This window comes from Chamaea fasciata, unplaced genomic scaffold, assembly GCF_029207755.1.
Source record: "Chamaea fasciata isolate MVZ Bird 193981 ecotype frontalis unplaced genomic scaffold, bChaFas1.0.hap1 SCAF_19, whole genome shotgun sequence".
NCBI classification, from domain to species: Eukaryota; Metazoa; Chordata; class Aves; order Passeriformes; family Sylviidae; genus Chamaea; species Chamaea fasciata.
This window is the reverse complement of record NW_027094104.1, coordinates 11,090,479-11,111,910: the sequence shown is the minus strand read 5'-3', so window position 1 is coordinate 11,111,910 and position 21,432 is coordinate 11,090,479. Positions and strand designations below refer to the sequence as shown.

At 58.5% G+C, this 21,432-nt stretch overlaps 1 protein-coding gene across 1 annotated transcript in view; it reads left to right on the top strand.

Moving 5' to 3' along the window:
• NTN1 (netrin 1) overlaps positions 1 to 21,005 on the top strand; it is a 69,621-nt gene extending 48,616 nt beyond the window's left edge. The window contains exons 3-6 of the mRNA XM_066200411.1: positions 4,293 to 4,442; positions 6,634 to 6,687; positions 15,761 to 15,835; positions 20,608 to 21,005. Of these exons, the coding sequence (XP_066056508.1) occupies positions 4,293 to 4,442; positions 6,634 to 6,687; positions 15,761 to 15,835; positions 20,608 to 20,936 (608 nt within the window). The 3' untranslated portion in view covers positions 20,937 to 21,005. The remainder of the gene's footprint in view (positions 1 to 4,292; positions 4,443 to 6,633; positions 6,688 to 15,760; positions 15,836 to 20,607) is intronic.
• Positions 21,006 to 21,432: the final 427 nt, after the last annotated feature.

Below are 21,432 nucleotides of genomic sequence, written 5' to 3'. Positions count from 1 at the left end.
TCTGGAAAAGCATTTTAAAGGCTGGTTAAATAGAAATGTGCACCTAAGGCACATTGGCTACCTGGGATTGAATTTGTATTTGTACAAATGTGATTGAATTTGTACTTCAAACTGAGTGTGAATTCTGAATACAGGAGCCTTCATCAATGATTATTGCAAATCAGGGTTTTTTCCATTTTAATTCATTGTTGGGTCCCTGCTCAGTCCAGAGGCTGGATCTGGAGCCCTGTGAGGTTTGTGATCCTGCCCCATCCATGGTGACAAGAGGAAATCTGGACACCCTGGCAAACCCAGCCTTTCTTTTTTTCTTGTCCAGGCAAAAGGATTTTTTTTCATCGCCCTGAAAACCTCCCAAGGAAGCAGCTTCCCCGAAAACAGGAAGATGCTAATTCTCCAAAAATGCAGATCTTTTCAGGCACCTTCTCCATAAAGGTCACACCTGAGGAGAGCTGAGCCTGGAGATTTATCCCTCTGTTTACTTTTCACCACACGTGTGTGTGGGGCAGGATTAGCGACTGGCAATACCTCCGCCCCAGCACCGGGGCTGCGAAAATATTTGCATTTTTGTCGTGCTATTTGTCAGCCTTCAGCGGGGCAGAACCATCTCAGCAAGTTCAACCACCTGAAGTGAAAACCCGTGGTTTTTAGTTGTTTTTTTTTTAATCCCAAGCACGGCCCCAAGATGTTTCCAGGTGTTTTTTTACCCCAAACCTGAGCTGAAGCACAGAAAGGCCGGGCTGGGCGATGCTCTGCCTCAGCAGGTTTGGACAGAAAAGAAGGGCTGATTTGGGAGCTCCAGACAGAGCTCTAAAAGCCCGAGGCAGGCAGTTCTGCAGAGCCTGGCCCCGGGGGAAATCTCCTGGCTGCCGGCGCTGAGGAGCTGCCTGGCAGTGCTTATATCCGTATATATATTAATCCCAGCTAATGTAACTACAGATGTTCTCATTCAGAGCCCTATCTAATCCTGTTGGGCCCTTGCCATGGTGTCTCGTAGCAGGAGTCCTACGAGTTAATTACGTGCGGTGCAAGGCAGCGTTTCCTTTTTCCTCGCGGAGAAGGTTGCCTTTTCAGCGCCCTCAATGTCCCTTTGTGGCTGGGCTTTGAGGAGCGGTGAAGAGGAGCACCTGTCTGACCTTCCCGGCGCTGCGCGTTGCTTTGGCAGCCCTCCACCGTCTCTTGGCAAGGCGTTCCCGATCTTTTTCCGTGGGTGCTCTCCGTGCCTTTCACTCCGGCTCCCAGCTGAGGACGTGCTATTGATTTCTATAGCGCCCTGATGGGAATTCAGAGTTTCGCTCTCTCTGCCCCCCTTTTTCCCGGCACAGCCTTCCCATCTTGTGGCTCTTCTGAGCCCGGCTGCAATCAGCCAGATGTTTCATTGACTCCCAGATCTTTTCCTGGAGTGGATGCGGGTAATTGGGACCCTTCAGCGTGGATGAGCCCCATCCTGTTCCCTCCTTCCAATTATGCCTCCTCCTGCGCTCCGGATTTTGGCTGCTCTCCCCTCATCCACTCGGCCGCTCCGGGGCTGTCTGGCAAACGGCGCCGCGGTCTCCTCACATCTGGAGCAGCCCAGCTCAGGGTGCTCACCTGGGAGTGCTCCCAGCTCCCTGCTTTCCAGGCCGCGGTGGTTTTATTGGGAAAATCAGCTGCTGGCAGCAGGGGCACCCTGGCCGCTGCCCTCGCTGCCCCTTAAAGCCTCCGCACAGACTCCTGCTCCTTGTTTTCTCCTCCACAGCCGCGTTTTCAACTGAAGAACAACTTCATTTTTCTCTAGGAATTCCTGGTCATCTCGGCCACAGACACTCGGAATGAATTTTCCTTAAAGCTTTCCTGAGCAAACGAGATCCCGAGAGTTATTTCCCTTCCCCCGATGCTCTGACAGAGTGCAGACACCCCTTTTTCCTGCTCCAGCCTCATCCCCGTGTGCTTCCCTCCCATCCCACCATATCCTCTATGGGGTGATCCTTGCAGGCAAGGCATGAGGAAAAACCTCGTGTTATCCTTATCATCCCAGGGATGACCCGGACACTGTCCTGCCCTGATCACAGCGGTGTCCTCAGCCCGAGGGCTCAGCTGAATTCCCGCCCCTCGCTGGGCGATGAGCAAATCCACAAACCCTCGCGCCCAGGGGAGAAGTTCAGGGAGGAAATCCAGGGAAGTTCAGGAATTCAAACGCGTTCCGTGCGTCCCAAGGTGCCCACGGGAAAGGCAGAGGCGATTGTTTGCCCAGTCACCCCCCGCTGGCATCCCGGGGCAGACTTCCCTCACTCTGGGGTTACAGCCCAAAGGAATTTGAACCGGATTGGAAAAAATCAGCATCAGGCACCATTCCGGGCCCTCCACGGCTGGGGAAGGAGAAGAGCCTGTAATTGCTGGCTGCAAGTGTTTGCACTGGCCGGGGAACTGTAAATTACCTTTAATTGCTCCTAATTGCTGGCGCTGGTTCAGTTTCTCGAGGACGGGGACAGCAAATCCACATCCGCAGGCTCTGCCCAGAACATCTCCCGCCTCCCCGCGCCGGGAGCGCCCAGCCGCTGCTGATTCCCGGAGTTTGGGGAAGAAGGGGCTCGGCTGCGGCCCGAGGGGGACACCGGGGGACACAGAGCCCGTCCCTGCGCCCAGAGAGGATTTTCCCCACGCTGTGGCAGACAGCGAGCTGGCAGAGCTCGGCCGGGATCTCATCCCGGTGAGTCCCTGTGCCACCCGTGCCCTCTGCGACCCCGGGCACATCACACACGGGGACATCAGAGCCCTCCCAGCAGCCCGGCTCGGGCAGAGGGGAGACAACCTTGGAGAGATTCGGCTGGGAAATAACCCCGGCAGCTCTTCCCTCGTGAGGGAAGGAAGCAGCAGCAGCAGCAGCAGCAGCGCCATTTATTTATTCATGTGCTGGCCAAAGAGCGCTCCGTGCTCTCAGCCCGGCCTCCAAGAGCCTCAGTCTGGGCATCTTACTCATCACCAGATGAGTTTGCTGGAGCTCTGGGGTGTCCCCAGAGGAGGCGGATTTGGGGTGTTTGAGAGCCAGGGGGGTGCAGAACGAACCAAGCAGCGCTGCAGGGTCCAGGAAAAGCCCTCTTGGGAGTGATGTGCCCACTTTGGGGGGCTCGGGGGCGTCTGAAGCCACTGGTGCCCACGGGGACACTGACCCCAGCGCAGCCCCTGCAGGGCCCAGGAGTGGGACAGATTTCCTCCAGCCCCCGTTCCTGGCAGGCAGCTGCCCCGAGGGGCAGGAGGACAGCGGGATCAGCGCTCCCCAGGGAGGGATTTGGCCGGCTCCTCCCCGGGGATGCTGCAGAAGAAAAGGAAAGCTTTCCTGCCTGCCTGGCCCTGCCACGGCTCAGCAGGGGCAGCCCACAGTCTGGCACGGCGCTTGCAGCTCTTAGAAATCAGGGCTGTTAACAAATGTGCGAGGCCGTAATCCTTTTGGAGCAGCGATGATAACAAGCCCTGATGCTTTTTTTTTTTTTTTTTTTTTTTTTTTTTTGGCTTTTCTTCTTTATGCCGCTTTTTTTTTTTTTTTAATTATTTTTTTCCTCCCTCCCAAACAGCTGCACCGGTAAAGTCCCACTGTGGGAAATGAGCTGGTGAATGTTTTCAAGTGCAGTATTTACATCCCCTGCCAAACCTTTCACATCTGCCCAGCTCTGCCGTCAAGGCTGCATCCATCTGGCCGGGAACAGCGGCTCCTCCAGCCCTCCTGCATCCCACAAGGGCATTTCCTTCCTGTGCCCGCAGTGCCAGCTGCCAGGGATGCTGCTCAGCGGGAAAGGGCTCGAGCCACAGCTCTGAAAGGACCGGGCTGATTTTTCTCGGAGAGCACGTGAAATGAATTCCCCAACCCTCTGCGAGGGATCGCTCCCTGCCTGAGCTGGGCGTGCCGAGGGGTGGCGGAGCCCGGCTGGGTTTGTGCCCCTGTCCCAGCCCTGCCAGCTCTCCCCGGAGCCCGGGGGGTTTGGAGCTGCCGGGTGCGGGCGGTGGTGCTGCTCCCCTGCCTGTAAATGCTGCCAGCTCCTGATCTCAGCGTTCAGGGGGTGAGGAGCTGTGTCCCTGGGATCCATCAGCCACCCTGGCTGCCCTTCTGTCCCCACAGCGGGGCTGTGACAGAGCCAGCGCTGTCCCCTCTGCCCCCAGCGCTGTCCCCCTGTGCCAGGTGCCAGCTCTGTCCCAGCTCATTCCCGGAGCTGCAGAGCCAGCGGCAGAGCAGGCAGAGCCGTGCCGGGGGAGCTGCCGCACCGCCAGCTGTGCCCTCTGTGCCCTGCCCTGACCCTGCTGTCGCGTTTGTCCCCCCGCAGAGTGCGACTGTCACCCCGTGGGCGCCGCCGGCCAGACCTGCAACCAGACCACGGGCCAGTGTCCCTGCAAGGACGGCGTCACCGGCATCACCTGCAACCGCTGCGCCAAGGGCTACCAGCAAAGCCGCTCCCCCATCGCCCCCTGCATAAGTAGGTGGATCTTCTTTCCCTAGAGATTTTAACCCTTCAAATGCTGCCCGAGCCGCTGCCCAGGCTGGGGAGCTGCTGAACCCCCACCAGCGCTCAGGGGGCAGAGCTGCCCGGGACCCCTGCCCTCCACTCTGCCCAAACGTGGCCCAAAAGCAGCTTCCAGCAGCTCACCTGCCTTGTTGGGGGGATTCTGTGAGTGCAAGTCTGCTGGGAATTCAGTTTGGCTTCATGGAGCAGAGCACATTTATTTAAGGGTGCCACACCGGGGCTGGATGCTAAAGCAGGTGGCTACAAACAGGTTTTTCTCCCCAAAATCAGGCCGTGCTGCCCTGGCACGGAGCTCAGATCAGAGGAGCCCTCCCCTGATGGAGCTGCCGTCACAGCTGGGAGCACCTGGATTGCTGAAGGGGCTCCTGCACTCACACAACCCTCCCAGAAACACGGGTGGTTTCACCTTTGGCTGCCTTGGGTTTGCTTTTCAATTCCCTTCCCGAGGCTGCCCTCACCTGAAACAGCAGCAGAAGCACCAGGTAGAGCTCCCAAAACGCCTCCCTTGCAGCATGTGCTCTGCAAACACCTGGATGCCCTCGGGCCTGCTGAGCTCTCCCTGCCTGGGAAGTCGGGCTTCAGCCTTGGGCCCCTCTCTGCTGCCTGTGGGGTTTGCTGCTGCGGGATCTTCCTGCGGTTCCTGCACCTTGTGGGACATCTCCACCCGCCCTACAAAGCAAAGCACCAAAATCAGCGTGCCTGGGATGGGATGGGAAGGAGGAACTGCTCCCCTAAGGGTGACCCCCTGCTGCTAAAAGGAGAAAAAGGCCCAGCAAGAAAAGGTTGAAGGAATCAAGCCTTTGTTGGGAAGCCACAGGCTGCTCCCACACTCTTCCCCCCTCTCAGCATGGCCACTGCCAGACGCTGGGGCAGACACCCTTTCTCCACCTTCTCCTGCTGGAGAAAACACACATCCCAGGCTGCTTTGGGTCACTTGAGATCCATTTCTGCCCGTGTTGCAATGGGACAGCAAGAGCCCAAAGCAGATGCCTGTTGTCCCCAGGACCTCCAGCCGTGGCTCCAGTCTGCTCTGCAGCAAGTGTGCACAAAGGTTTATCATTAATCATTCCCCAGGGCCGGGGGAAATCAGAGAGGAAAATGTTCCTTGCATCAGCTCCCTCAGGATCCGTGGCACTAAACAAAGACAGGGCCAGGATTTCAACATGGCCCTTCCAGGGTTTGGGGCTGGGCACTGTCTGATTTCCCACTGCTCCTAATTCCCTGCTCCCAGAGACCCGCAGCCATGCAAAGATCCCCTTGAGACCCCCGTGGGGTCCGTGTCAGGCCAGGCTTTGGGATCTCAGGGCTGCCTTGTCTTGTGCTGTGTTTAATTGCATGTTTATCCCCAAAAATCACCCGATGCTGATAGGGCTGCACCCCTACGAGCTGCTGTCACCCCCCAGCAAACCCTGCCTCGGTGGCCGTGCATTTTTCCAAGAAAGCAGAAAAGAGGCAGATGCCCACTCCCAGCTCATCCCTAAATCCCACTGTCAGACTGGACTGGTGGGGTGTTCCCTCACCAGGATTCCCAGGAATGCACAGAAGTGCCAGCCCCGTGCCCTAAATGCAGGAAGGACATCCAAGGGGAGCATCCTGCGGAGCTGGGACCGTGCAGCTCCCTCCACCCACTGCCCATCCTCTCCACAAACACAGGCGGGCCTGGGAATGAGCACCCAGAGCACGACGTGGTTTCAGCTCTGCGCAGTTGGCCCCAGATCAGAGCCAGGGGCCAGGGAGTTGGCACCAGACGTGTTGGTGTTTCCTTTAAATGTGGGAGGCACCCCCTGCACCCCAGCAGAGCCGTACCTGCACCCCGCCTGTCACCAGGGGAGTGCCAGCACTGCCTCCCGCCTGGGTGACAGCAGCCGGAGGGGACGGGCAGTGACAGCAGCCCACAGGGGCTGGGAACAGGGCAGCACGCAGCCAAAATCCGAAATTTTTTTTGTTAAAACCCCCTTGGCAACACCCCCCAGGGACGCTCGGCTCCCCCAGTTCCCAGTGCACTGGTCTGGGGGCTCTTAGTGGGGCTCTTACTGGGAAGGGAACGTGCAGGGTGTGCAGGGCCCGGGCTCTCTGGGGTCTGGAATAACTGCTGCTCCTTTTCTGTCCCCGCTGCTGCCGTGTGTCCCCGGCTGTCCTGCAGAGATCCCGGCTGCCCCGCCCACCACGGCCGCCAGCAGCGCCGAGGAGCCCGCAGGTACGTCCGCCTTCTCCCCTTTGGGAGCTCCTCCGTGCTCAACGTCTCTTCGGCGCCCCTTTCCCTTGAGATGAATCGCGCCAAAGGCCTAAAGCCCCTTGTTTGTCCCGGGACAAGCGGTCTCCTTTCGTGCCCAAAGGTGTTGGAAGCACGCGTGCAGCATCCTGAGGGATGGGGGCTCCCTGGGGGGCAGGGAAGGTGCAGGAGGTTTCCTGCTGGATCCGTGAGCACAGCGGGGTTACCCAGCCTGGGATCCCAGTGGGACCACAGCTGTCCCCTCCGTGCCACCCAGGGACTCCCGTGTCCCTGCTGTGGGATGCTCTGAGCAGGGGAAGGGTCCCAGGAAAGGCTGACTCGTCCTGTGCTGCTGCCTGGAGCTTCCCGGGGTGTTTGAGCCCCAGCTGGGAAGGCTGTGAGGTGCAAAAGCTGTTTGCCTCTGTCTCAGCGGTGCAGGAGGGCTCAGAAAGGAAGGAATTAGTACTAAATGTCCCCGTGGATTGATCCCTGAGCAGGGATTGTCACCTGTGTGCTCGGGAGCAAAGGGACACCTCAGCCCCCAGTGCCACGGGAGGGCTGATCCCAGGGGCCTGTGTGGGGCTGTTTAAGGGACAGGTTTTGCCCCATGCGGACGCAGCAGCACTGCTGCCCCCCTGCCGTGGGAGAGGGGCTGTTTGGGGAGCCAAAACCCGGCTGAGATTGCACAAGGTGAATAACTGAGAACACCCCAGCAGGGTCAGACCCTTCCTGCGCTGGGCAGCCCTGGGCTGGGAGCGGGTTATCCATGATCTGGGAGTGATGAGAAGTGCCTGGACAGTGCCCTGTGGGTCCCTGTGTCCCTGGAGGACCAGATGTCCCCATGCCCTGCCCAGAGGGGTGACCAGGGACCAGGACATCCCCCCTGGAGCCTCCTGTGCCACCTCCCAGTGAAGGCTGAGCCATCCAACAGGCCCAGAATCCCACCACAATCCATCTCACCAGGATTTTATTGGAGCGTTTAGGCACTGCTCTGTCCAAGGAGCCTGAACCCTCCACCTTTCATCCCTCTTCCTCCTCAGGGCTGTGTCTCGGCCTCTCTCAGCTCCCACCCCCGCCCTGCTGAAATCTGGGGGGGCTTTCTGACAAACCCCTAAATCAGCGTCTGCCAGCCAGAGCTCCCGTGCTACGGGAGGAAAAGGGGTTGGAAACAAGATGGAAAAGGCAATCAGTGGGAGACTCTGAGTGCAGCCAGTTGTGGGAGAGGTGCTGCTCCACTTCCGTGCCCGTGGCCACGGGGGACAGAAAGTGGCCAAGGGCTGAGGGAGCGTCACCCCAGCCCGAGCCTGGGGCCACAGCTGGCCTTGGAGCCAGGGTGGGACAATGTCAGCTCTGCCGTGGGGGGTCCTGCCTGGCTCTGCTTCGCTCTCAGGGCTCCCAATCAGTTTGGGAAACCTGGCCAGAGCTGGATTGTTTGGATGAAACGCATCCGTGCTCTCCCGTGCCGGGAGGTTGGAGGATGAGGAGGGGCTGCTCCTCGTTTCTGCTGCCAGGCAAGAGGAGCTTTTCTGGTCCTTTTTTTTTTGGTCCCTCTCAGACAGGAGAGACCACAGTGAAAGGGCAAACAAAAAGAGCAGTGCAGGGGGGTGAAGGTTTACAAACCTGCCAGTCAGTCCCCTGTCTTATCTGAATCAAATCCAGATTTTCTGGGGAATGATTGTCTGAGGAGGATGATTTCAGCCAGTGGCCTTAAATAAAACCAGGTGATTGGATTGATGCAGCTGGAAATCAACCTCTGCAGTTTCAAAACCCCGATCTGGCCTTTCCAAACGTCCTTTTGGGCCCTTTTGTTCCTGCCTGGCGAGGAAGAGGCTGGATGTAAATGCAGGAAAGGGACGAGCCAGCTCGGAGGGATCCCAGGGTGCACAGACCCACAGCAGCTTTGGCTGCAGGTTGCAGCTTTCCCAGAGGGCAGAGGAGCCCCAGTGCAGAGCTGGCTGCGTGCTGTGCTATCCAAATTTCAGCCTAAATCCTCCCCCAAGAACCAGGAACGGGTTGATGAAACTGAACTGTTTCAGCATCGTTTCAGGTAGCCAGAGTATTCGTGTCCCACAGAAGGGTTGTTTTTCCTTTGTCTGAAAGTCAAAGCTTTGATTTCTGCCTGCCCACGTCTGGACTGAGGCGATGCGGAGCCACCCTCTGCTCCCAGGTCAATCCTGTCTCTCCTGGCACAATCCCAGGGTGGGCAGCAGGACTGGGCTCCTCTGCCCTCAGCAGAAGGACAAAAGGCAGGTTTCAGGGGGTGGCCACAGGCTCACGGCCCGTGTCCATGGACACACAGGGAGGGAAGGGGGTCTCTGGGATGGGCTGCCCCCAGCACCTGCATCACCCCAGGGACACCTCCCCGGGCACGGGGGAACAGGGATTACATCCCCTCTTAATTTAAGAGGTGCCTTAAATAAAGGTGACATTAATTTAAGGTGTCACTCCCAGCCCCTCACCTGGGCATCCCCAGGGGAACGAGGCCCTTTTTGGCTCAGCAGAGCCGAGCACCCCCGTCCCCAGCTCACAGAAACACTGTCCCCATCACTGCAGCAACAGCTCCGAGGGAAAGGTGACAGGAGGGAGGGATGAAATTCCCCACAGCTCCTTCTCGTGAGCTGCAGCAGCTGGGAACGAGGAGCCTGGGAACCCGGAGAGCCTCCAGCTGCCTCCACAGCATGGGCCAGGGTGGCTTGGAGATCAGTGTGGGGACAGCAGCACGGGAGCCAGCCCGAGGGGTCCCAGGGACGTGTCCCAGCCGTGTCCTGGCACTGGTATTCCCCGAACAGGAGCGCGGGATCAGCAGTGCTGGAGCCGGGAACAGGGCTCAGCCCCCTCCCCGGAGGGCTCCTGCACAGCCTCTGCTCGGTGAGGATGCTCCCAAAATCCAGGGCTTTGCACGGGCAGGGAGAAAAGCCTTCGGCTGTGGGGAAGTGTCAGCCCTGCGGAGAGCCGGGAGCATCCCGGAGCCTGGGAACAAAGCGCTGCCCGGCTCCCTGCGGTGCGGTCGGGAGGGGAAATCCTCGTTTCATTCACCCTGGGGTAAATCTGGCCTCGGCCTGGGAGTCCTCAGCTTTGTACCCGTCCAAAGGAGGAATTCATTCAGCCCTGCCCGGGCTTTCTCTGCCTTGTCCCAGCTGTAAGCGAGGTGATGGATTGGCCGCGTGATTGATTGACTGATTGATCAGCAGCATCCAGCTCCCCCTGAAAGGTTTCTCACGGTGATCCCCAGTGAATGGCTGGGAGCACAATAGGGGAGAGGAGCTTCCAGTGAGGGAGCTCCTGCTCACTTCAAAATAGCTCCCGAAGTCTGAAGGGAAAAAACCCCAAAAACCTAAAATAACCCCCCCAGAGCTGCTGAAATGCAGATAAGCTGCAGCGGGGCCGGGCTGGGGTCTGGGGGGTTCCCCCTGACCGTGACCAAAGCTCCGGGGATGCTCCAAAGGCACCCAAACCCTGCCCGGCCCCAGGACATTCCCGGGATGTGGCGGGGACAGCCTGGTCACATCCTGGGGGCGCTGGGGTCCTGCTGGAGCACCGGGGATGGTGGTCTCCAGGCCGTGCTGGAGCTGCGGGGGTGGGAAGGGGCTGCGGGGGTGGGAAGGGGCTGCGAGCTCCCGGGAATCCCTCGCTGCCGCTTTCCAGCCGCTCCAGGCGAGAGGCTTTAATCTAATTACATGCTTTATTTGCGCCAATTTGTTTTTCAATCAATCTTGCTCAGCCAGAAGAAAGGAGGCTGCTGTGGGCTCATTTGCACCTTCTTGTTCCAAGGGAGAGGTTAATGGTCGTTATCCGCTGGGATCTGCGGGAGCTCCGGGATCTCGTCCCGCAGCACAGGCAGCGGGTTCCCAGCGGGGCACTGGGATTCCCGGGATCTTTGGGACGCGCGGATTGTGAGGGCCCGGGATGCTCCTGCCAGGTGCTCCCGGGGAGCCGTGGCATCCTCAGGAGAGGTTCTGTGTGTCCATTGCCAGGGACTGCAGTGGGGTCCGGGGGGAAGGTTCGGGTCTGCAAAGCAGCGAAACGAACAAACCAGAGTGGAAATGACTCCTCCCGCTTTTCCTGTCCTGCCGGGGAGTGGCACAGCTCGGTGCCGTGGTGGCTGTGCCCGGCACGGGGCAGGGCTGGCCTCGGTGCCCCCCACACTCCTGTGCTGGTGTCAAGGGCTCCTCAGCCCGCTTTGCGAAGCAGGAGATGCTCTGACGGTGCCTCTGCCTTGGCAGAGTGGTCACAGACCCACCTCAGCTGGTGGGACAAACCCCTGCAGCCCCCGGGGACTGCAGCCCCCGGCTGGGAGGTGACAGGGACCGAGCAGAGTCACTGGGTTAAACACAGCCCAGTGCCAGCGGCCTGCTGTGCCCCCAGGCTGGGCACTGACCCTCGGGGGCACAGCCCTGGAATCCCTGTCCACAGGCTGAGGCTGCTGCACACCTGGGTCGCATCCTCTGGGTAACAGCTGGAGCAGCCCAGCCCCAGCTCATCCCAGCCCCAGGGCCTGGAGGGGATCTGCCTCCCTGTCCCAGCTCCCGCCCACGCTGGGGGAATGGCCAAGGCCACCCTGCTGGGGACAGCAGCTGCGCTGCAGCTGGCCAGGGATGGAGGGCACTCATTTACTCGGGATAATTGCAAAGGGCACCGTGCAGGACAGCTGGTCTCGGGCAGGTGAGAGGAGAAGAGCCAGTTAGTGATATCAGACACAGTTTAGTGATAACAGACACAGTTTAGTGATAACAGACACAGTTTTGTGATAACAGACCCGGTTTTGTGGTAACAGACCCAGTTTAGTGATAACAAACCCAGTTTACTGATAACAGACCCCAGTCCACTCTGTGGGCAGACAAGGGTGCAGCAAAGCACGGGACAAGCGATGCCCCTGCTGGAATGAATAACCTGGGAAGGATTCTCTGCCTTGGCTTTGCTATTTCATTAAAACTTCTTTACTTTCAAGCAGCCAGCTCCGAGGCAAAGGCTCCCAGTGGATCCTGCACAAATTAAATTACAGCAGAGATCCCTCACCGTCCCTGTGTGCTCTGTGAGCTGCAGTCCCTGTGCTGGTCCCGCAGGGATGATCCCATCCATGCCCTGGGAAAGGACAGGGCTCCTCCAGAGCATCCCCTCCCTCAGGACTGTGCTCAGCGCAGGCCCAGAGCCAGCAGAGCTGCAGCTCTCCCAATGACTCTAGCAGCCCGTCCCTGGGCCTGATGGAGGGGATGGTAAAACAATTCTTTGGGATGGAAGCGAGGGGCAGCTTCAGTGCTGTGGGAAGTGAACCCGGAGTTCACGGCCACCGGGGGAAATCTCTGAGAGCCAAAGGCATCCCCGCCACGCCTGCTGCAGGGCCACGGTGTCCTGTCCCGCTGCTGGGCTGCATTTTATCCTGTGTCCCTCGGGAGGGTGGCTCCCACCCGCCTTTGGGGTGCTCTGGGGAAGCTCTCACAAAGGTTTTCATGCCCGGGGGAACATTCTGAGCGCACACTCAGCCCCAGGGCAGACACACGAGGATCCTGCCCCTGCCTCCCCCAGGGCAGCCCCCCATGCACCCCCTGAGCTTTTCCTCCAGGCCCCTGGGATTTGCAATTTGCAGTTCCTCTGGGAATTGCAGCCACGGGCTGAGGATGTGGGGCTGCTGCTCGTAAAAGGGGCTGGAATTTTCCTTCCAGAGGCTGAGCAGCCTGGAGGAGCTCTCAGTCCCGTGGGGATGGGGCAGCAGGGAGCCCTGCAGAGCCACGGAGCAGCTGTACACCACGTCCTGCACACCCCACAGGACTGCAGCCGTCCTTGGGGGCACCTGAAAGGGTTTTGTGGTTGTTGGGTGGGCTCAGGGAGCCAGCCCAGCCTGTGGCTGAGAGCGGGGACACGGGCACAGCTGAGAGCTGGGATTCCCCAGCTCCTGGTGAAGGGAGGGATCGCTCAGGTCCAGCTTCACAAGCTACACAAAAAGGCACCTTACTCCCCGGGCCCTCGTAGGGGTTGCACAGCACTGAGATACAAACCCCATCCCTCGGGGGGACAGGCCCTCCCGCTGCAGGGGCTGGTGGGAGGGCAGGAGCTGCCCCAGTGTGCAGGTCTAGGGATGCCTGCGGAGGAGAAGTTCAGCTGAGATTTGGCCTGAGCCAGGGGGGACCTGGCAGCTGCCGTGTCCCCCACGGTCACTGCTGCTGCTCACCCCCCTCGTGCACAGAGGATTTCTGACCTCTAACACCGGGGAGGGAGAGCAAAGGGCAGGAATGTGAAATCTGCTCACCTCCAGCCTCCCCTGGCACTGCAGCAGATCAAACCAGCCCCTCTGAGGGTGTCTGGGACCCCAGGCAGACCCCACTCCTGTTTGCTCAGTCCTGCTTCCTCTGCTAAAGGAATCACGGGTTTAGGACTTGCCATTTGGGGCTGCACCTTCATTTAGTGGCTCAGTCTGCCTGGACATCCCCCCAGTGCCCACAGGAGATGGGGGCACCCGGACCCCCACCCACAGGGCCCCCAGAGGGCACAACCCCCCGAGGGAGGGCAGGAAAACGCCCCTCACCCCCCAGGGCTGGGGTCAGACTCTCGGGGCTGGGGCTCCCCTCCTAAGCCACAGCACCTCCACTTTGGCCCGCAGCCCACAAAGGCATTTAGGGCCCTACCTGGGGGAAATCAATTGGAATTTAGCTGCATAAATTTGGATTAGGAATCCGAATCCCCTCGGGGATCTAAGCCTTATATCTGCGTTTCCAGTCAGGTACCCAGGCCAAGAAATGTGGCTTTAATCGCTCTATCATGTCAGAATCAAGGGGCCTTTAATTTCCGTTCCCGACATGTGGCTTTCGCAGCGCCTCAAAGCTGATTTTGGAGCTGCGAGAGGCGCCTGGTGCAGCGTCTTCCCTGCAACAACACTCAGCACCCGCCGCTCTGCTGCCAGCACCTCGCTCCTGCCCAGCCCTGGGAGCTGCAGCACTCCGGGAAGAGCGGGATCCATTAACAAATCACGGCGTGAACACTCAGCGCCCCGCAGCTCTCGGCCTCGTCGCAGCAACCCCCCGAACCGAGGATGTTTAAACACAAAAAATGCGACTTTCTGCAAGGAAAAAAAGAAAAGGGAATTAAGCAAAACAAAGAAGGTGTTTAGCTGTGAAAAGTCTCTGCCCAGCCAGAGAATTAGTTGTATCAAGGGGATGGGCTGAGCTGCAAAGCTGCTGAAGGCTGTGCTGACACGTTTTACTGAGCTGCCAGCGACACGAACCAGGCGCCCGCCGCCACCTGCTCCCTGTGCGAGCCCCGAGCTGCAGCCGCCTCCTCCCCATCCCATCCCATATCCCATCCCCTCCCCATCCCATCCCATATCCCATCCCATCCCTCCCATCCCATCCCGAATCCTATCCCATCCCATCCCATCCCATCCCATCCCATCCCATCCCATCCCATCCCATCCCTGCAGGCTGTGGGTGCTGTCCCACCACCCCACAGCCCCCCTGGCTGCAATCAGCCCCGGGATGGATTCCCAGCAGGTCAGAGATCTCAGGCAGAGTGGAATTACCGTGGAGCAGGGACGGGGAGCTCAGCTGTGCTCAGGGATGTTGCTGTGGGGAGACCTTGCTGAGGTGACTTGGGGCTGCTCTTGTGAGGGTTCTGGGCTGGAGCCCAGGGCAGTGATGTCTCTGATTGCTGTTTGCTGATCCCAGCAGCGGTGGGGCTGCAGGAGGGTCTGCTGCAGGAGGGTCTGCTGCAGGAGGGTCTGCTGCAGGAGGATCTGCTGCAGGTGTGCTCTGGGCACAGCCTGGCTGCTGCAGATCCCTCGTGGGCTGAGCTGTGCCGTGGATGTGCAGGTGGGAGCTGCTGCCCACCCCCGGTGCTCGGGGCCAGCTGCTGCCCAGCGTGTCCTGCATTTGGCCAGGGCAGGAGGGAGGAGCAGCCAGAGCTTCCAGGCCTGTCCCTGCTCCGTGTTCACTGCCCACCTGTCCCTGTGTCACCTCTTGTTCTGCCGGGGGGCTGAGCAGAAGGTGCAGCCCCATATGTCAAGTCCTAAACCCGTGATTCCTTTACCGGTAGAACCAGAACTTCAGCAGGTTGCCCACCTGTGCTCCAGCGGTGTTGGGGAAGGAGGACGGAGGAGGAGGCTCTCGCTGTGCCAAGGCCTCCTGCTGCAGCCAGATGTGTCCTTTCTCCCTGCATTAGGGCATTCTGTGGTGCTGGGGGCACCTGTGGGTGCTGAGGAGCCGGGGGTGTGTGTGTGGGCAGCACATCCGTGAGCCCACCCCGGTGCTGGCAGCTGGCACGGGACAGCCCCTGTCCAGCCACCCTGGGGGCCGTGGGGACATTCCCTGGGTGACCAGAGGGCACTGCCCACCCAGGGCAGGGCTGGGTGTCCCCAGGGCAGGGCTGGGTGTCCCCGGGGCGGCGACAGTGGCCCGTGTCCAGGGTGGTGGCAGTGCCAGCGGGCCGTGCCAGGCTCCCGCCGGCCGCCCGGGCCAGCCCAGCGCCGGGGGCCCATTAGGAATTAAATGTTCCTCCCTGGGGTATTTTATTTGCACACTTCAGTAGAGTGGACACCAAAAGGCTTTGCTAATGCTTCATGGGCTGCTAATTTCCTCTCTGACCCGCATTGTGGCGGGGTGACCCCAGCCCGAATCTGTCGGCAATGAATGCCAAAGGCTGACACCGGCCCGGGTTAGGGGTGACAATGGGGCCTCTGTGGGCTCCGGGCGGGCTCCAGTTGGGAGCTGGAGAACAGGGGGAATTTGTGTGGCTCTCAAAAGCTCTGGGTGGCACAATAAGGGAGGCCCCCGGGGTCTCCCAGGAAGACAGAGGCGGCCGGGGAAGCCGGCCCGGGGGAGGCGGAGGGAGGACGGGGCTCCTTTTGTGAGCAGCTTTCTTTAGAAAGGAAGGGTTTTCTCAATGCCCCCTCCAGACCCAATCGGGGCCTGGCAGATGGATATCACAGGCACGCTGCTTATTCACGGCAGGCTGCAGCTTTGAGCCGTGCCCCCCTTGCCCCCCCTCCCCGCCCGCCCGCCCAGCGCTTTCTTCATTTCCAGGCGAATTTGTTTTGTTAATGTTTTCTCGTCCTCCCCCTCTCTCCGCGCAGACTGTGACTCGTACTGCAAAGCCTCCAAGGGGAAGCTGAAGATCAACATGAAGAAGTACTGTAAGAAGGACTATGGTGAGTGTCCCCTGTCCGGGGGACAGCGGTGACGGAGGGATGCGGGGCTGGAGCGTCCCCGCGGGGCTGTCCCCAAACCCAGCCCGGCTCCCGCCCGCAGCCCTGGGTGTGGCCGCAGTTTTGGGAATGGTTTTTTTGCCAGGTTTGCAGAGGTACTTGGTGGATGCCGTGCGTCGCTGGGGGGCGTGGGATGAGCTCACTGCGCACCCTGATCCGGGGGCTGTCCCCGCACCTGCAGGACACTCGTGTTTTCCAAGTGTTTGCCCCTGTCCTCTGGGTTACGGTGGCACCATGTCCCCTCTCCTCTCACTGTGCTGTGACGTGCCACTTTTAAATATTTTTCAATATTTAAAATATTTTCTTTTGCTGTGGGGATGAGCAGCAAGCAGTTCCCTGTCACCTGGATCCAATCCCCCCCGTAATTCCCGGGAGACTTCAGAGGGTGGTGCTGCCCTCGGGCAGCTCACACCGGGATCTGTTGGAGGTGTGGGTGACACACTGGCACGTGTTAAAGGTTTGGGTGACACTCTCAGTTCTGTTGGAGGTTTGGGTGACACTCACACTGGGATCTCTTGGAGGTTTGAGTGACACTCACACTCGGTTCTGTTGGAGTTTTGGGTGACACACTGGGGTCTTTGACAGCCCACACTGGGATCTGTTGGAATTTTGGGTGACACTGACACTCGGTTTTGTTTAGGGCTGCCCCGTGGGCTGCAGCAGGCCCTGGGGAGGTGTGGGTGCCCCAGGAGGTGTCCCGGGCAGGAGACACCCCTGGAGCAATGACCAGGGAGGAGATGCCGCCGGAGCAGCGATGAGAGGAGCTGGAAAGCGCTTTTCCCTTCTCTTTTCTCGCTCAGCATCACTTCTGCAGCTGCACGAGTGAGCCAGAGCCGTTTGCGGGGGTCGGTTCAGGTGCGGGGACACTGTCCCAGTGCTGGGTGCTCCCACCCCACCCTCCTGGCCACGGAAAGGCCCCCCACAGCCCCAGCCAGCCCCACAGCCCCAGCCAGCCCCACAGCCCCAGCCAGCCCCACAGCCGCGGCAAATTCGCTTTTTCTGAGGACAAACCAGGGCGGTGAGCGATGCCGGGGCAGCCCGGGCTTTCACCAGGGCCAGGGAGGGAAGAAAGGGTTGAAAAGGTGCGGGGAGGGATAATAAAGACTTCGGGACTGACACCGCAGCAGGAAGCCAATTAGGAGGCCCTTTTCCTCACCGTTCTGCTGGCACCGCTGGGCTGAATGTCCTAAAAGGCCCTAATTAGCTTGAGCAGAGTTCCTTCTCCCGCGGGCTCAATCGGGAGCTATCATCCGCCCCGCGCTCCTCAATGGGGCTTTTTAGCTCCCCGCTTCATTCAGCCTTTCAAAGGGGATATTTTCCCTTATTTATTTTTTTCCTATCTGTTTGTTTTTGTCGGGTTTGTGGTGGGTTTTCTTTTTTTTTTTTTTTTCCTTTTTATTTTAATTCGGGCTTTTTTTTTTTTTTTTTTTTTTTTTTTTTTCCCCACGAGATGCGTTTGGGTGCAAATATTTGGAGTGAAACAGAAGATTCAGGGAGGGAGGGGGGGAGGCAGGAGCAGAGGCGGAAAAGCTTTTTCTGGGTTTATTTTGGCTGCGTGGGGGAGCGCAGGGGGACAGAGGAGGGGTTTGCTGGGGTAGTGAAATCCCGGGGAGGCAGAAAGGGATTCTGGCTGAACCCGCTGAGGGTGGAGATTCCCCAAAGGAAAAGGGGATTATTTGATGAGAGCGGGTGATGCTGATCCAGGCGAGGCGCGGACATCCTTTCCCCCTCAGGCACCACTTTTTCCGCCCGATTTTGGGGATCTTCCCGCTCCCTGTGGTAAAGGAAACCCGGAGCTTTTAAATCTCCGTTTTGGCCCCGATTCTGAGCTGCCTGTGCTGCAGCAGGGCCCGATCCTGCACGGACGATGCCGGGATGTTTTTGTGGCAGCAGTGTGGTCCCTGCATCCCCACCCCGGCCCTGGGGAGGGAATGGGGCTGAGGAACAGAATCCTCATCCCCTAGGTGAGATCATCTGCTCACTTTGCCCTTTCTTGGAAAAAAAAAAAAGTAAAAAAATCCTTCCTTCAGCGGAGCCTTCTCTTAGTCACCCCCTTTGTCGAGAGGAGCTTGGCAGGGGCTGCTGGAAAAAAGCAAAACGTGTTTTCAAAAGGCGGCTTGAAGAGAGGGAGGGAGGGGGGAGAAAAAACCTGAATCCCCCCAAAAAATCCCCAGGGCAGGGGGGAATCAGCAACCTTGATACTCAGAGCCCCTGGCACTGCTTGGAAGGTGGAGAAATCCCAAACCCGGAGCTGAGCAATCCCTGCTGGAGCCGCGTGCTGAGGGAGAGAGCCGGGGCACCGAGGGGTCCCCCAGCAGCAGGGCACACCCAGGGATTAGGGACCATAAATCTCCAATATTAAACCAGTAGGAAATTGGCAACTGGAGCGAGGCAAAGCCGCCGCCAAATAAATTAAAAACTGAAAAAAGGAAAAGGGGGGGGGGGGGGGAGAAAAAAAAAAAATCACATTTTAACACTTTGCTCCAGCGAGGACCCAGCCCCTTTGCATTCCCAAACCCAGATGGTGGCGGGGTCACCTTCTGCTGCTGGTTGGAATAAAACCCACATGGACTCCACTGGTGCAGTGAGAGGGGAGCCAAGGCTTTGGAAAACCTCGGGCTGGGACATCTGTGCCTGCCACCGCTGTCCCCAGCACCCCCTCCCACCTGGCCATATTAAACACCCTCAAACTGCCCCTGCTTGGGATCTTTCCCAGGGCACCACATTCCCAGCTCCCACATGCACAGGATCTGTGGGATACCCCAGGATTCCACAATGGGATGCGCAGTTTTGGCCCTGCAGCCCAGCCCTGAGCCAGCCTCAGCAGGGGAAGCCTTGAACTCAGGAGATTTAGCACAAACTCCAAATGCTAATTTAAAAAAAAAAAAAAATTTAGCATTAAAGCTTTGTCCCAGGAGAGGGCAGGTGAGGGACAACACCAAGCCCCAAATCCAGCTTTGGACTGGGGGGACACAGAGCCCCAAATCAGGAAAGGACTGAAACCTCCTTCATGAGAAGGGAGTCTTTAAATCCCTGGGGATTTCCTCAGGGGAGCCAGCTTAGGAGCTTCCAAAAATTCCTCCTGGCCCATTTCTGCCTCTCTGTGTGTCCTGTGCCCCCTGGGAGACGCTGGGGGTGCTGGTCCCACCCCAGCACTGAAATCCCCAGGCACACACCACTGGAGCTGGGCTCCAAAACCCAGCTCAGGAGGATCTGAGAGTCCTGAATGTGAAGCTATGAGCAGAAATCTGGCTGTCAGGGCAGGCAGCTGTGGCTGCACCGGCCAAGCCTTCCTCAAAGCTTTCACTCCTTCCACTTCATTAATAAAAAGGGAAAAAATAAGAGACGGGGGCCTTGACATAAAAAAAAAAATAAAAATACAGACTGTGTGTTTTAGAGCAGAGTTTCCTGTAACCACCTCTCTCCAGTTCCTTTTCATTCATTTTCTCCATTTTGTCAGTGCGGACCCAGGCAGGTCAAAGGTTTAAGCTTTTTTGGAAAGATTTTGTTTCCAAAAAATAAAAATTGGCTACTCTTCACATTTTGTTACCTTCACACCAGACAGGGAAATACACAGTCAGAGCTTAGGGTTGGTTTTTTTTTTCCTTTTTTTCCTTTTTATTTTTTTTAATGAAAGCATCTGGCCTCCATGACATGCTCTGAAAAAAAAAAAGAAATACCCCATATATTTTGCAACGTGTTAAAAAGCTGTGCTGGGCTGCAGAGCTCTGCTTCCTCCCAGAGCCTGGAATCACTTGGTTTTTGAGACAGCGGGATGCTCCTCCAGCACCAACCCAGGGGGGGAAACTGGACTGTTACAAGGCAAACGAGTTTTCCCTGAGATTTTTGGGAGTTTCTTCTCCCTCTGTTAGTTAATACAATCAGGATTGGCCCCGCTGGGGCTCAGCCAGGCAGGTGGATGGGCAGGGGTTTATAGCTCCCAGAGCACGGAGGGAGGAGTGGGGGAAAAGGGAAAAGCTCAATGATTTGGCCAAAAAAGCTCTTTGTGGTTGTGCTGCAGAGCCGGTGCCCTGCCTGCTCTCCCAGCCAGCCCCATCCTCAGTGGGATTTCCCTCTGTCCCTGCTGGTGGGGATTCCTCACCCCACAGCTGCCAAACAAAGCCAGGAGGGCTGGGCGGGCCCTGCCCTGGGGAAGGCATTTTCCTGGAAACTGATTTTTAGCCCTGATCCAGGAAAAGAGGAAGGGCTGGAGCGGTGGAGGGCTGAGCTTCCCTCAGTCCATGGCTACAGAGGTTACACAGCATCAGCCATGGGCTTGGAAAGCAGCACCATCATCATCATCATCATCACCACCACCTGGTGCAGGGGTCACTGTGCTCCTCCCAGCTCAGTCTTGCAGTGGGAGCTGGTGGCCTCTGCCAGGACACCAGGAGGTCTCCTTGGAGCCCAGCGCTGCCCCTCAGCACCTGCAGAGATGTTTCCGTGACTCTGCCAGACTCTGCAGGGCTGGAGAGCATCTCCCAAGCCTCTGCTGGTCCTGGAAGCTTTGCTGAGACCCTCAGACGCAGCACTGGCTGCTCCTGTTCTGGGGGCTGGTCTGAGGACAGCATTTTGGGGCATCCACAACCCTTGGCTGCTGCAAAAATCCCCTTTCCTCACGCAGCCCGTCAGGTAAAGCTTGAAGTTGGTTTTCTCCTCACCAGCCCGAACACTGACACCTTTTCCCCTCTCGCCCGTGTGTTGTTTTTCCCCAGCTGTCCAGATCCACGTCCTGAAGGCAGAAAAGAACGCGGACTGGTGGAAGTTCACGGTGAACATCATCTCCGTCTACAAGCAAGGCAGCAACCGCATCCGGCGCGGAGACCAGACCCTGTGGATCCACTCCAAGGACGTAGCCTGCAAGTGCCCCAAAATCAAGCCCATGAAGAAGTATCTGCTGCTGGGCAACAACGAGGACTCTCCCGACCAGAGCGGCATCATTGCGGACAAAACCAGCCTGGTGATCCAGTGGCGGGACACGTGGGCCCGGCGCCTCCGGAAGTTCCAGCAGCGGGAGAAGAAGGGGAAGTGTAAGAAAGCCTAAAGGAGGAGGAGGAGGAGAGGGAGAGACAGACTGTGCATGCTGCTTTGTGTAGAGCTGGGGCGGGCAGGGACCGGCTGCCAGGGCGGGCTGGGGGGACAGGGGGACAGCGACCACGGCTGGGGGTGCTGGGCTCGCACCTCATGTTCCAGGGAAGACAAAACACAACAGGACCCAACGGAACCCAATAGAACCCAACAAAACCCAACAGGACCCAAGAGAACCCAACAGGACCCAACGGAACCCAACAAAATACAACAGAACCCAACAGGACCCAACGGAACCCAACAAAACCCAACAGGACCCAACAAACCCAACAAAATCCAACAGAACCCCACAGGACCCAACAGAACCCAACAGGACCCAACAAAATCCAATCACACACACGGACAGAACCCACGAGCGGGGTGCGGGCGTGCGGCACCCGGGGCCCCCAGCTCCCTCCTGCCCCGTTGCTGAAGAACTCAGAGACACCAAACTGCCTTCCAGCTGCCAACAT